Source organism: Sus scrofa, chromosome 6 (assembly GCF_000003025.6).
Source record: "Sus scrofa isolate TJ Tabasco breed Duroc chromosome 6, Sscrofa11.1, whole genome shotgun sequence".
NCBI lineage: Eukaryota > Metazoa > Chordata > Mammalia > Artiodactyla > Suidae > Sus > Sus scrofa.
In genome coordinates this window covers 52,557,297-52,568,558 of record NC_010448.4, presented here as the reverse complement: position 1 = coordinate 52,568,558, position 11,262 = coordinate 52,557,297, and the positions used below count along the sequence as shown (strand labels likewise).

General features: G+C 49.0%; 1 protein-coding gene across 5 annotated transcripts in view; it reads left to right on the top strand.

Annotated features, from left to right (window-relative positions):
- PRKD2 (protein kinase D2) overlaps window positions 1-9,493 on the top strand; it is a 40,109-nt gene extending 30,616 nt beyond the window's left edge. For 2 of the 5 annotated variants that reach the window (XR_002344706.1, XR_002344707.1), the window contains 4 exons: window positions 277-375; window positions 4,953-5,219; window positions 8,308-8,393; window positions 8,733-9,191. Coding sequence is in view for 2 of the 5 variants with exons in the window: in XM_021094608.1 (XP_020950267.1) it covers window positions 277-375; window positions 858-864; window positions 4,959-5,219; window positions 8,308-8,393; window positions 8,733-8,945 (666 nt within the window). In the remaining 3 variants the exon portion in view is untranslated. Of the gene's footprint in view, window positions 1-276; window positions 1,040-4,952; window positions 5,220-8,307; window positions 8,394-8,732 lie in introns of those variants that run through there. The other 3 variants (XM_021094608.1, XR_002344708.1, XM_021094607.1) reach the window with 3 other exon arrangements.

The following is an 11,262-nucleotide window of genomic DNA, read 5'->3' as shown; positions in this document are numbered from 1 at the left end:
CCTTTTTCACCAAGATCCACAGAGAGTCTCAGTATCTTCCCAAACCCACCACTCCAGTTTGGCCTTCTTAGGATTGTATGTCCAGCTCCAATCTCTGGCAGAAATGGTTCTGGGGTTCTGAGAGTCTTCTTTGGTGCTCCAGTGCCTCCCCTGGCCCTGGGAGGCATATTTAGGGGGAGAGAGGGGCATGGATAGTTTGGAGAGCTGGCTGCTGAATGCAGAATCTCAGCAGGGAACTTTTCCAACTGTCTTACTGGCCTCATCTCCTCCGCTCAGATCCTGGTGGCTTTGAGACACCTTCACTTCAAGAATATCGTCCACTGTGACTTGAAACCGGAAAACGTGTTGTTGGCGTCAGCGGACCCATTTCCTCAGGTTAGACATGTCCCCTCCTGGTTTGGGAAAGGTCATCCAATACTGGTGGTGGGTGGGGACTGTATTAATCAAGATAATGAATCAGACACAGAAACCCAAGATAGTGATGGCTTAAATCAGATGGAGGCTGGTTTCTCACGTAGGGTCCAGCATAAGCATTTTGAGGGTGGAAAAGCAGTTCCATGGAGTTGCCACCACAGCTCCTGCGGGCTTGTGTCTTGGTCTTGATTGTCCAAGACCACCCCTCTTCCTCTTGTGAAAAGATACATAATAGTAGGGGGAGAGAGGAAAGAAACAGGGTAGAGGAAATGGACACACCCCTTTCCTTCCTTGGGTGCCAAATACTTCTTACATCTCATTGGCTAAGGCTTGATCACGTGGTCATGGCTGGCTGCGGGGTGGGGGTGGGGGGTCCGTGCTGGGAAATGTAGTTTTCATTCTGCCTGGCCATGTAGCTCCTTAAATTGAGGGGTTTTATTAAGGTGAGAAGTGGAGAATAGGGTTGGGGCGGGGAAGGGGGGGGACTGGTAATTTCTTCTGTGTGTCTCTTAAGAAAACAGTCGTTTTGGGATTTTTTTGGTCTTTTTGTCTTTTCTAGGGCCGCTTCCCACAGCATATGGAGGTTCCCAGGCTAGGGGTCTAATTGGAGCTATAGCCACCGGCCTACGCCAGAGCCACAGCAACTCGGGATCTGAGCCGCACCTGCGACCTACACCACAGCTCACGGCAACGCCAGATCCTTAACCCACTGAGCAAGACCAGGGATCGAACCCACAACCTCATGGTTCTTAGTTACGTTCATTAACCACTGCGCCGGGACGGGAACTCCAAGAAAACCGTTTTGATGAGCCTCTGACTGGTCGATGAAAATCCACTTGGGGCGTGAGCCACATTGAGCAAGGCTGATGACTTTTAACAGTTACATTTTATTGCGTGCCTGCTGGGTTTAAGAGCCTTTAGCTATAGGTTCTCATTCAGCCCTTTCACAGCCCTGTGAAGTTTTTTCTTTATTATCCATGTTTTGCAATGATTTAGTTCATTTTATTTTAAAAGTTCGTTTTAGTCAACAACTAAAAACTATTGTGTGCCTTGCTATATGCCACGCACCATGCGGAGGCATTAGGAACTGTGTAAGTGCAGACATCCCCACCTCTATGCCCACTGGTTTACAGCTGGGGGCAATTGTGTCCCCCAGGAGACGTTTGACAGTGTTGGAGACATTTTTGGTTGTCACAGCTGTTTGGCAGGAGGAATCGCTACTGGCATCTAGGGATGCTGCTAAGCATCCTACGGTGCACAGGACAGCCCCAGAACAGAGGCTAATCTTTCCCAAATGTCAGCAGAGCAGAGCCTGAGAAACCCCAGCTTAGAGCGGTAATATTCACTAGAAGTATAATATGAACCATATCTATAATTTTACATTTTCTAGTTGCCACATTTTTAAAAAAAGAAAAGAAACTGGAGTTAATTTTATTTATTTATTTATTTATTTTGTGTCTCTTGTCTTTTTTTTTTTTTTTTTAGGGCCGCATGTGCAGCATATGGAGGTTCCCAGGCTAGGGGTCGAATTGGAGCTGTTGCTGCCGATCTACACCAGAGCCACAGCAACGCCAGTTCCGAGCCAGGTCAGCGACCTACACCACAGGTCATGGCAATGCCAGATCCTTAACCCACTGAGCAAGGCCAGGGATCGAACCCACAACCTCATGGTTCCTAGTCGGATTCGTTTCCGCTGTACCACGACGGGAAGTCCCAAGTTAATTTTAATAATATACTTTATTCTAGTATATCTAAATATTACCATTTCAACATGTACTCAAATAAGCATTATTAATGAAATATTCTTTCGTTTCATACTAAGTCTTCCAAATCTGGTATATATTGTACACTTACATCACATCTTAATTCAGATATTAAATGTCCATCAGAAATGCTTGGTGTTAGATTTCATAAAATTAACAGTTTGGAAAGTAGACAGACCCCCCCCAAGTTGTTCCAAATATGTTTAAAAGTTTTCTAATAACTAAATCTCAGATCCCTTTTTAAATGTCAATTAATTAAAATTAAATAGAAATAGTATCTCATTTGCACATGCCATGTTCTAGTGCTCAGCAGCCATGTGTGGCCAGTGGCCATCATACTGGACAGCGTAGATCATAGAGGGAAGAGTAAATGTTGATCAAATTGTCACAAAAAGGTTATATCTGTGTTATATCTGTGACACAGTTCTCTGAGTTCACATAACTTTATAACCCAGTTGGAGGGTCAGAGAAAAATCTATCTAAAGAAAGAGTGGTTTTGTTGGGGGAAGGGGGAATAAGTGTTCTAGGCAATGGAAACGGCCTATTCAAAGGCCCTGTGGTAGAAAGATCTGTGTTTTTGTTTAACATCTTTATTTTTTTAATGGTTTTTATTGTTTCCATTGTAGTTGGTTTACAGTGTACTGTCAGTTTTCTACTGTACAGCAAAGTGACCCAGGCACGCACGCACACACACACACACACACACACACACATATTTATACATTCCTTTTCTCACATTATCCTGCATCATGCTCCATCTCAAGTGACTAGATATGGTTCCCTGTGCTATCTCATTGCTTATCCATTCCAACTGCAATAGTTTACATCTCTTAACCTCAGATTCCCAGTACATCCCACTCCCTCCCTTAACAGCTTTATTGAGATGTAATTCACATACTATAAAATTCACCAATTTAAAGTCTAAATTCAGTGGCTTTTAGTGTATTCAGAGTTGCACAACTATCATCACAATCAATTTATTTTATTTTATTTTTTTGTCTTTTTGCCATTTTCTTGGGCTGCTCCTGCGGCATATGGAGGTTCCCAGGCTAGGGGTCGAATGGGAACTGTAGCTGCCAGCCTGCACCACAGCCACAGCAACACAGGATCCAAGCTGGTCTGCGACCTACACCACAGCTCACAGCAACACCGGATCCTTAACCCACTGAACAAGGCCAGGGATCAAACGCACAACCTCATGGTTCCTAGTTGGATTCGTTAACCACTGAGCCACGACGGGAACTCCCATCACAATCAATTTAGAACATTTTCATCACTGCAAAGAAAGCTCATACCTCTTAGCCATCATTCTCCAGTCCTACCATCCCCCCACCCTCAACCACTTTCTGTGGATTGCCTATTCTAGGTGTTTCATATAAATGGAATAATCTATATTATATATATATATATATGGAATATACAATAGTATAATATATGGTCCTTGGTGACTGGCCTCTCATTTAGTTAATATCTTCAAGGTTCATTTATGCTGTAGTATGTGTAAGTACTTCACTTTTTTTTTTTTTTTTTCTTTTTTCTTTTTAGGACCACACCTTTGGGATATGGAAGTTCCCAGGCTAGGGGTCGAATCGGAGCTGCAGCTGCCAGCCTACACCACAGCCACAGCAACACCCAGATCCGAGCTACATCTGCGACCTGCACCGCAACTTGAGGCAATGTCAGATCCTTAACCCACTGAGCGAGGCCAGGGATTGAACCCTCATCCTCATGGATACTAGTTGGGTTCTTAACCCACTGAGCCACAATGGGAACTCCCAATACTTCACTTCTTTTATGGCCATATAATATTTCCATTGTAAGATAGGTAGGAGAGGGTGGATCTTAGAAAGAAAAAAAAAAAAGATGATATTATAAGGTCTGTCAAAAAGGCAAAAGTTCTTAGGAAACATTGAGATTTGGGTCAGAAGTTGGGGATGGCTATTTTTGAAGGCAACAGAGCCATGGGGGCACTATGAGCCAGAGAAGAGTTTTGAGAAGGGGAGAGACAGTGTGTGAATAGAGGTGGCAGCTGCCTGTGGACTGGTACGCAGCAGACAGGACCTCGAACCCAGGCCTCGCTGGCCGTAAAGCTTGTCCATGACCCTAGACTGCCTCCCACAAGAGAAAGGTAACCTCATAACTGTTACTGTCTGGATACCATGGTCAGCAGTTTACATGCCTGGTCCCATTTCATCCCCAGGGAAGCCTGAGAGGCAGCTGCAGTTAATATCCCCGATCCAGATGACAAAAGTGGGAGTGGGAGAAGTTAGGTCCCTCCGCTGAGATCACCAAGGCTCGCTCTGTGCCCGCCGATGCTCCTAACATTTTCCATGTATTTACTCTTTCAGTCCATACAGCTGCCCTTTAAGGTAGGGACTGTTAGCATCTCCATTGTGCAAAAGAGGAAACAGAGGCACGAGGAGATTGAGACCTGGTCGGCGTGACAGAGGTATAGTGGCAGGGAGCGTTTATCGAGCCCTCACTGCATGCTGGGCGTTTACTGTCCTATGAGCTTTAGCTGGATGAATTCGTGGAACCCTCACCACAGCCCTTTGAGACAGGCGCTGGTGGGATCCTCCTCCTCGTACAGAAGGGGAAACAGGTACCGAGAGAGGACATCACTTGCCCAGGGTCACCCAGCTGGTGAACTGGAGGAGCCTGGATTCGAACCGGCGTTCGATTTTGTCTGGAATACCGTGGTGGGGGCACACTTGGGGAGGAGCGAGAGGGGCGACCTCCATACCCCCTCAGATCCTCTACCCCTCACCTCCGCAGGTGAAGTGTGTGATTTCGGCTTCGCGCGCATCATTGGCGAGAAGTCTTTCCGGCGCTCGGTGGTGGGCACGCCGGCCTACCTGGCGCCCGAGGTGCTGCTCAACCAGGGCTACAACCGCTCACTGGACATGTGGTCGGTGGGCGTGATCATGTACGTCAGCCTCAGCGGCACGTTCCCCTTCAACGAGGACGAGGACATCAATGACCAGATCCAGAACGCAGCCTTCATGTACCCAGCCTGCCCTTGGAGCCGCATCTCTGCTGGAGGTGGGGGGGGCACTCCTGGGGAGAGGCGAGGGGCGGGGCTTGTGGTGGGGGCGTGGTGAGAAGAATGGGCGGGGCCGCAGGAGGGGTGGGCTCTGAAAGAGCCTGGCGCCATGGGGGTGGAGCCTGGCTGTGGGCGGGACCGTGGGGAGGGCGGTCTTTTAAATAGGGAGGCCCTGGGACCTGAAACCTTGCAGTAGGGAGACTCAAGAGTATGGAACTAGGGTTGCAAGACTCAGGCCTAGACTAGGTTATGTGAGTTGGAAAGGAAGTGCCCTAGAAGAGCTAGGACAGACACTTGCCGCCTTAGGGGCTGAGCAAGATTTGGATTGTCAAGGGCGAGGCCAGAAGAGGGATTGGAATTGAGGAAGGTCTGGGGTGTCCAGGAGAAGGGACAGATCCACCTAAGGCGTTGGCCGGGGCCTTGGAGTCAGTCTTTGGGATTGTGACTCCAGAAGGGTTAGCCTTGCAAAAGCGGTGGCACCAGGGGGCAGCGTTGAGGAGCAGAGGCTCGGCTAATTTGCTGGTAATTGGGAACGTGATTGGGATTGGAGATGGGCCTGGGGTTGGATCCAGCAACAGAGGAGCTGGTTTAGAGGCCTGGCTAGAGGAGGGGCAGGAGGATTTCCAAAGTTGTCCAGGAGAAAGACTGGCCCTGAGACAAAGTCACACCTAGAACCTGGGAGCAGATGGAAGTTTCGAGACACATGGGGCTGCAGGGAGAGGGGAGCCAGGACCAAGGTGGACCTTGGGATCTCTGCTTATAGGGGCCTTGGCATCATGGCCTGGTAGTGGTGCTGGGCTCTGTGAGGCACCTGCCACCTTGGGGATGGCCCTGGGAAAATTAAGTCAAGCCTCAAGGCCTTTTGGCTTTGGGGCAAAGCCAGGTGTGAGGGTGACCCAAAGGCAGGGCCAAGATGCTGGGGTGTGTCAAGGAGCCCTAAATAAGTTAGAACAAGGGAAAAGTCCTGAAGCCAGGAGCTCAGGAAGACAGAGGGAATAGGGAGGGAGGTTAGTTAAGGAGACAGTCATTTACTCATGACGATAACGATTTATTCAACAAATGCGTGTTGAGTGCCTACTCTGTGCCTGGTACAGACTGTCCTAGGTTCTGGGAATGCTGGGGTGAGTGGGAGAGCAGGATCGTGTGGAGAGAAGGTTGTTGAGTGGTCTGTGAAGCGCAGGGGGTAGGGCCCTGGAGGGGTGTGGTCTCAGAAGCTGGCAGAGAGGGGTCCTGCAGTGCAGGAAAAGGTGGCGGTAGCCTGAGACGTGGGCACTAAGCGATGAGGATATGGATTGACTTGAGTCCTGGAGTCAGTGGGCATCCTCAGGGGTTTCTTTGGGACCCACTCAGAATCCCTCGGTAAAAGTTCATCCTCTGGTGTGCGTGAGTGGATTTTTGTGGATGGATGTGTTTGAGGGAGCCTGTGGTGACAAGGCCTGTACTCAGAGTGTTTACACAGTGAGGCCTTGTCTTTCAAAGCTTATGATCAAGGAAGAAGCCTCAGACAAGTGCTGGCTTGTCCTGAATGCCCGACACTTGCTAATCTTCCTTTTCATAAAGAACAGGCCTCCAACTGAGCCTTCTGCAGGATACCATTGAGTACCATTTTATAACATGCTTTACTTTTGATTTTTGTGACATGGCATGTGACCTTTGACCGGATTTCCATTGACCGGGGTGATGGAAGTTTCCGTTTAATATAATTATATATTATATATGTTATATATGATATGATTTATATTGGGAACTCCCCAATTCACTTTTTAAAATTTACTTTTTAAGGGAGTTCCCGTTGTGGCTCAGCAGAAATGAACCTGACTAGAAACGATGAGGTTGCGGGTTCGATCCCTGGCCTCACTCAGTGGGTTAAGGATCTGGCATTGCATGAGCTGTGGTATAGGTCACAGACGCGGCTGGGATTCTGCATTGCTGTGGCTATAGGCCAGCAGCTACAGCTCTGACTCGACCCCTAGCCTGGGAACCTCCATATGCTGCTGGTGCAGCCCTAAAAAGACAAAAGACAAAATAAATAAATAAATAAGTAAATAAAAATAAAAATTAAAATTAAAAGTGAATTGAGGGGAGTTCCCGTTTTGGCTCAGTGGTCAATGAACCCGATTAGTATCCATGAGGACTTGGGTTCGATCCCTGGCCTCGCTCAGTGGGTTAAGGATCCAGCGTTGCCGTGAGCTGTGGTGTAAGCCAGCAGCTACAGCTCCAATTCGACCCTTAGGCTGGGAACTTCCATATGCTGCGGGTGTGTACCCCCCCAAAAAAAAGACACACAAAAAAAGCGAATTGATTTAAAACAAAATTTTATCAATTTTTACAAAAGTTACTCACTAGGAGTGCCCTCCGTGGCGCACTGAGTTAACGATCCGGTTTGTTTGTGTGGAGGTGCCAGTTCAATCCCTGGCCCAGCACAGCAGGTCAAGGATCCAAGCATTGCTACAGCTGTGGCGTAGGTTGCAGCCCCAGCTCTGATTCTCCCCCTGGCCCAGGAACTTCCATATGCCTTGGGTGTGGCCAAAAAACTGGGGGGGGGGAAATCTAAAGTGAAAATTCTCTTACTCTTTTGTCTGCCATGCTTTCAAAGGCAATGGCTATTACAACTTTTTACACGTATGCAAGCAGATATGTGGACATATATTCCATTATTTCCCCTTTTTACTCAGATGGCAGCATACTATACCCAATATTTTGCAACTTGCTTTGTCTCCATCCCAGTTATCTTGGGTAAATGGGTAAATGAATCGGCTTAAAGAAAAATACTAAGTGAAGAATAGTACAGGTGTACCTGTGCATGAAAAACTTCGAAGGTGACATAGGAATGGGGAAAATGAGGTAGAGACTTAGTGCAGCAATGTAGGATCTGGTGTGTGCCACGTGGCGGGGGGGTGGGGGAGAGATAAATGTGTAATTTAATGAGGAAATGGGTGGGGTTAGTGTAGATGAAGCTTCCAAGCCACCTGGGCCAGTACAGAAAGAAAGCCTGGACGGCAGGCCAGTAGGCCGGGGTGGCCTGTTGCAGGAGGCGGGGGCCCCTCACTCCGCAGAGCTTGAGCTGTCTCTCTCCTTCCTCTGCAGCCATCGACCTCATCAACAACCTGCTGCAGGTGAAGATGCGCAAGCGCTACAGCGTGGACAAGTCTCTCAGTCACCCGTGGTTACAGGTGAGGCAGGGGGCGGGGGTGAGAGCCATGTGGGTGGGACCGACCCATTAACAGGGTTAGAGGAAATGGCGGAACCACATGTCTCATTGGCTGCGCAGGAAATGAAGGCGGTAGGTACATTTTCATAGGTGAGGAACGTGGCTGAGCCCTTCCATTGGCTGGGCTGCAGGAGAGGTTGGAGTTAATTGGCTGTGTAGGTTGCAAAGGGTGTGGTTTCACCTCCCTTGGTACCTGGCTTCTCACTGGCTGGGCGGATAAAGTGGAGGCGGAGCTCTGGCCCCTATTGGCTGCCTGCCCTTGATGCAGCACCCAAACTAACCCCCTTTCTCCCGGGCCCAGGAGTACCAGACCTGGCTGGACCTCCGAGAGCTAGAGGGGAAGATGGGCGAGCGGTACATCACACACGAGAGTGACGATGCGCGCTGGGAGCAGTTCGTGGCAGAGCACCCACTGCCCGGGCCGGGGCTACCAGCCTATGGGGAGCTCGGTGGGACCCTCCCACCCCCGGACCATGAGATGCAGGGGCTGGCCGAGCGCATCAGCGTCCTCTGAGGCCTCATGCTCCCGCCCTAGCTGCCTCGTGATGCCGTCCTCCCGTCCTCAGAGAGAGCGGCCCTCCATGCTATCCCAGCGATGAACTGTTCTAGCGGAAGCAGCTTCCTGCCCAAACTGGATGGGACACGCCCTGGGGGAGGGGCATGGCGGGGGTGGGAGCGGGGGCCGGGGTTTTTACCAAAGCTAATTTCCCAACAATTAAAACGGACTCATCTCTGGCCCTATGGCCTTGGTTTCTGGCCACACCGCACTCACAATCATTAGTCGGTTGCTCACCAAGATAGAGTTTACATGGAGAGAAGATGGGATGAAGGCGGGATGGGAGGGGGTGCCGTGCTGGAAGAAGAGGAGTTTTGGAAGGAGGACTAACTGGGGTAAAGAACAGAAACTGCCAGGAGGGAAGACTAGAAAGGGGAATGGTAGGGAGGTGCATAAAGAGGGGAGAGAAGAGAAATAGAGGAGAGATGAAAGAAATCTCATCAGAGGGGTGAAGGATTTAGAGGAAAGCAAGTCATCTCATGACTTGGTGTTTTGTTTTTCTTCTTCATGGCCGCACCTGCAGCATATGGAAGTTCCCAGGCTAGGGGTCGAATAAGAGCTGCAGCTGACCCCTAATCCACAGCCACAGCCACACCAGATCCAAGCCGCATCTGCAACCCACAATGCAACTTATGGCAATGCTGGATCCTTCACCCACTGAGTGAGGCCAGGGGTTGAACCCGAATCCTCACAGACACTGCGTTGGGTTCTTAACCCGTTAAGCCACAGTGGGAACTCTGGCTTAATGGTTTAATTTGTTTATTTGGTGTTGTTACTATTAATCACAAGTAATAATAATAATGCAGTTAGCACAAGTCTGGGTCCTAGTAGAGAGCCGATACACAGTAGTTGGTGTTTTCTCTTAAATTGGTGCCGTGACTTCTTTACACAATGGATGTGCTCATTTGCTGTCATCTGTTTGTCACTCTGTGATGATGCTGGAGATGTGGTGGGGGCCGAGACAGCCCAGATCCCACCTTCAGGGGCTTCACTGTTGAATGAGGAGACAGACCTATTTTCCAGCCAGTGATGACCCAGAGTGTGGAGGCCTGGAATGAGAGAGCCCAAGAGGATGGGGCAGCCTAGAGGATCCTGAGGGTCTCTGGAGGCAGCTCTTCTGAGCTGACTTAAGGTTCACCTTGGCCCTGAGGTTCCCTAGCTCCCTGTTGTCATCCAGACTTTTGGCCCTACAGCTGAAGGTAAGAGATCAGAGCATGCAGTCAGACAAGTTCTCTTCCCACCTTGATCATGCTCAGACTTACAGGCCATTAAGATTTTCCTGAGCCCAATAGAAACTGGGTGGTATTTAGCAGCCAGGCTAGGATACCAGGTGCTTCTGCTCCATGTCTTCCCAATTTATGTCAATTAGTCCATCTGCCGGTCAATTGCAGAATTGCAGTTCTTTAATTTGAAAAGCTGAATGAACCTCAGACAGTAAGGACCTCCGCAGAAGCCAGAACACATCCAGGGGATAATCCAGAGCCAATACTATTGGGGAATGTCTCTCAGACTCCATCCTGAATACTTCTTCTAAAACCAGTTGGTCTAAGGAGTTCCCTGGTGGCTCAGCGGGTTAAGGATCTGACAGTTGTCACTGCTGTGGCAAGGGTTCTATCCCTGGCCCTAGAACTTCCCTTCTGATGCTATGGGCATGGCCAAAAAAAAAAAAAAAAAAATTGAGGAATCAACAGAGGGCAGAATCCATCTGCAATAATAGAACCAGGCCAGGAAATGTATGGAAAGACTATTCAGGCCTGATCCTGGACAATCAAACTGCTTCTACCTTTTTTTTTTTTCCTTTGGCCATGCCCACAGCATTTGGAAGTTTCCAGGCCAGGAACTGAACCCGAGCCACAGCGATGACAACACTGAATCTTTAACCATTAGGCCACCAGGGAACTCTCAATCTTTTTGTGTTTTCACCTGGAAAAGTCAACAATACACGTGGATGTGTGTGTCTAAAGGATTCACTGAGGAGTTCCCATCATGGCTCAGCAGTTAACGAATCCGACTAGTATCCATGAGGACGTGGGTTCCATCCCTGGCCTCTCTCAGTGGGTGAAGGATCCGGTGTTGCTGTGAGCTATGGTGTAGGTCGCAGACTCGGCTCGGATCAGGCGTTGCTGTGACTGTGGTGTAGGCCGGCAGCTGTAGCTCCCATTCGACCTCTAGCCTGGGAACCTCCATATACTGCAGGTGTGGCCCAAAAAAGACTGAAAAAAGGATTCACTGAAGCTCCTACTTAATTTTACTTTAAATTTGAAGCATTTGTTTT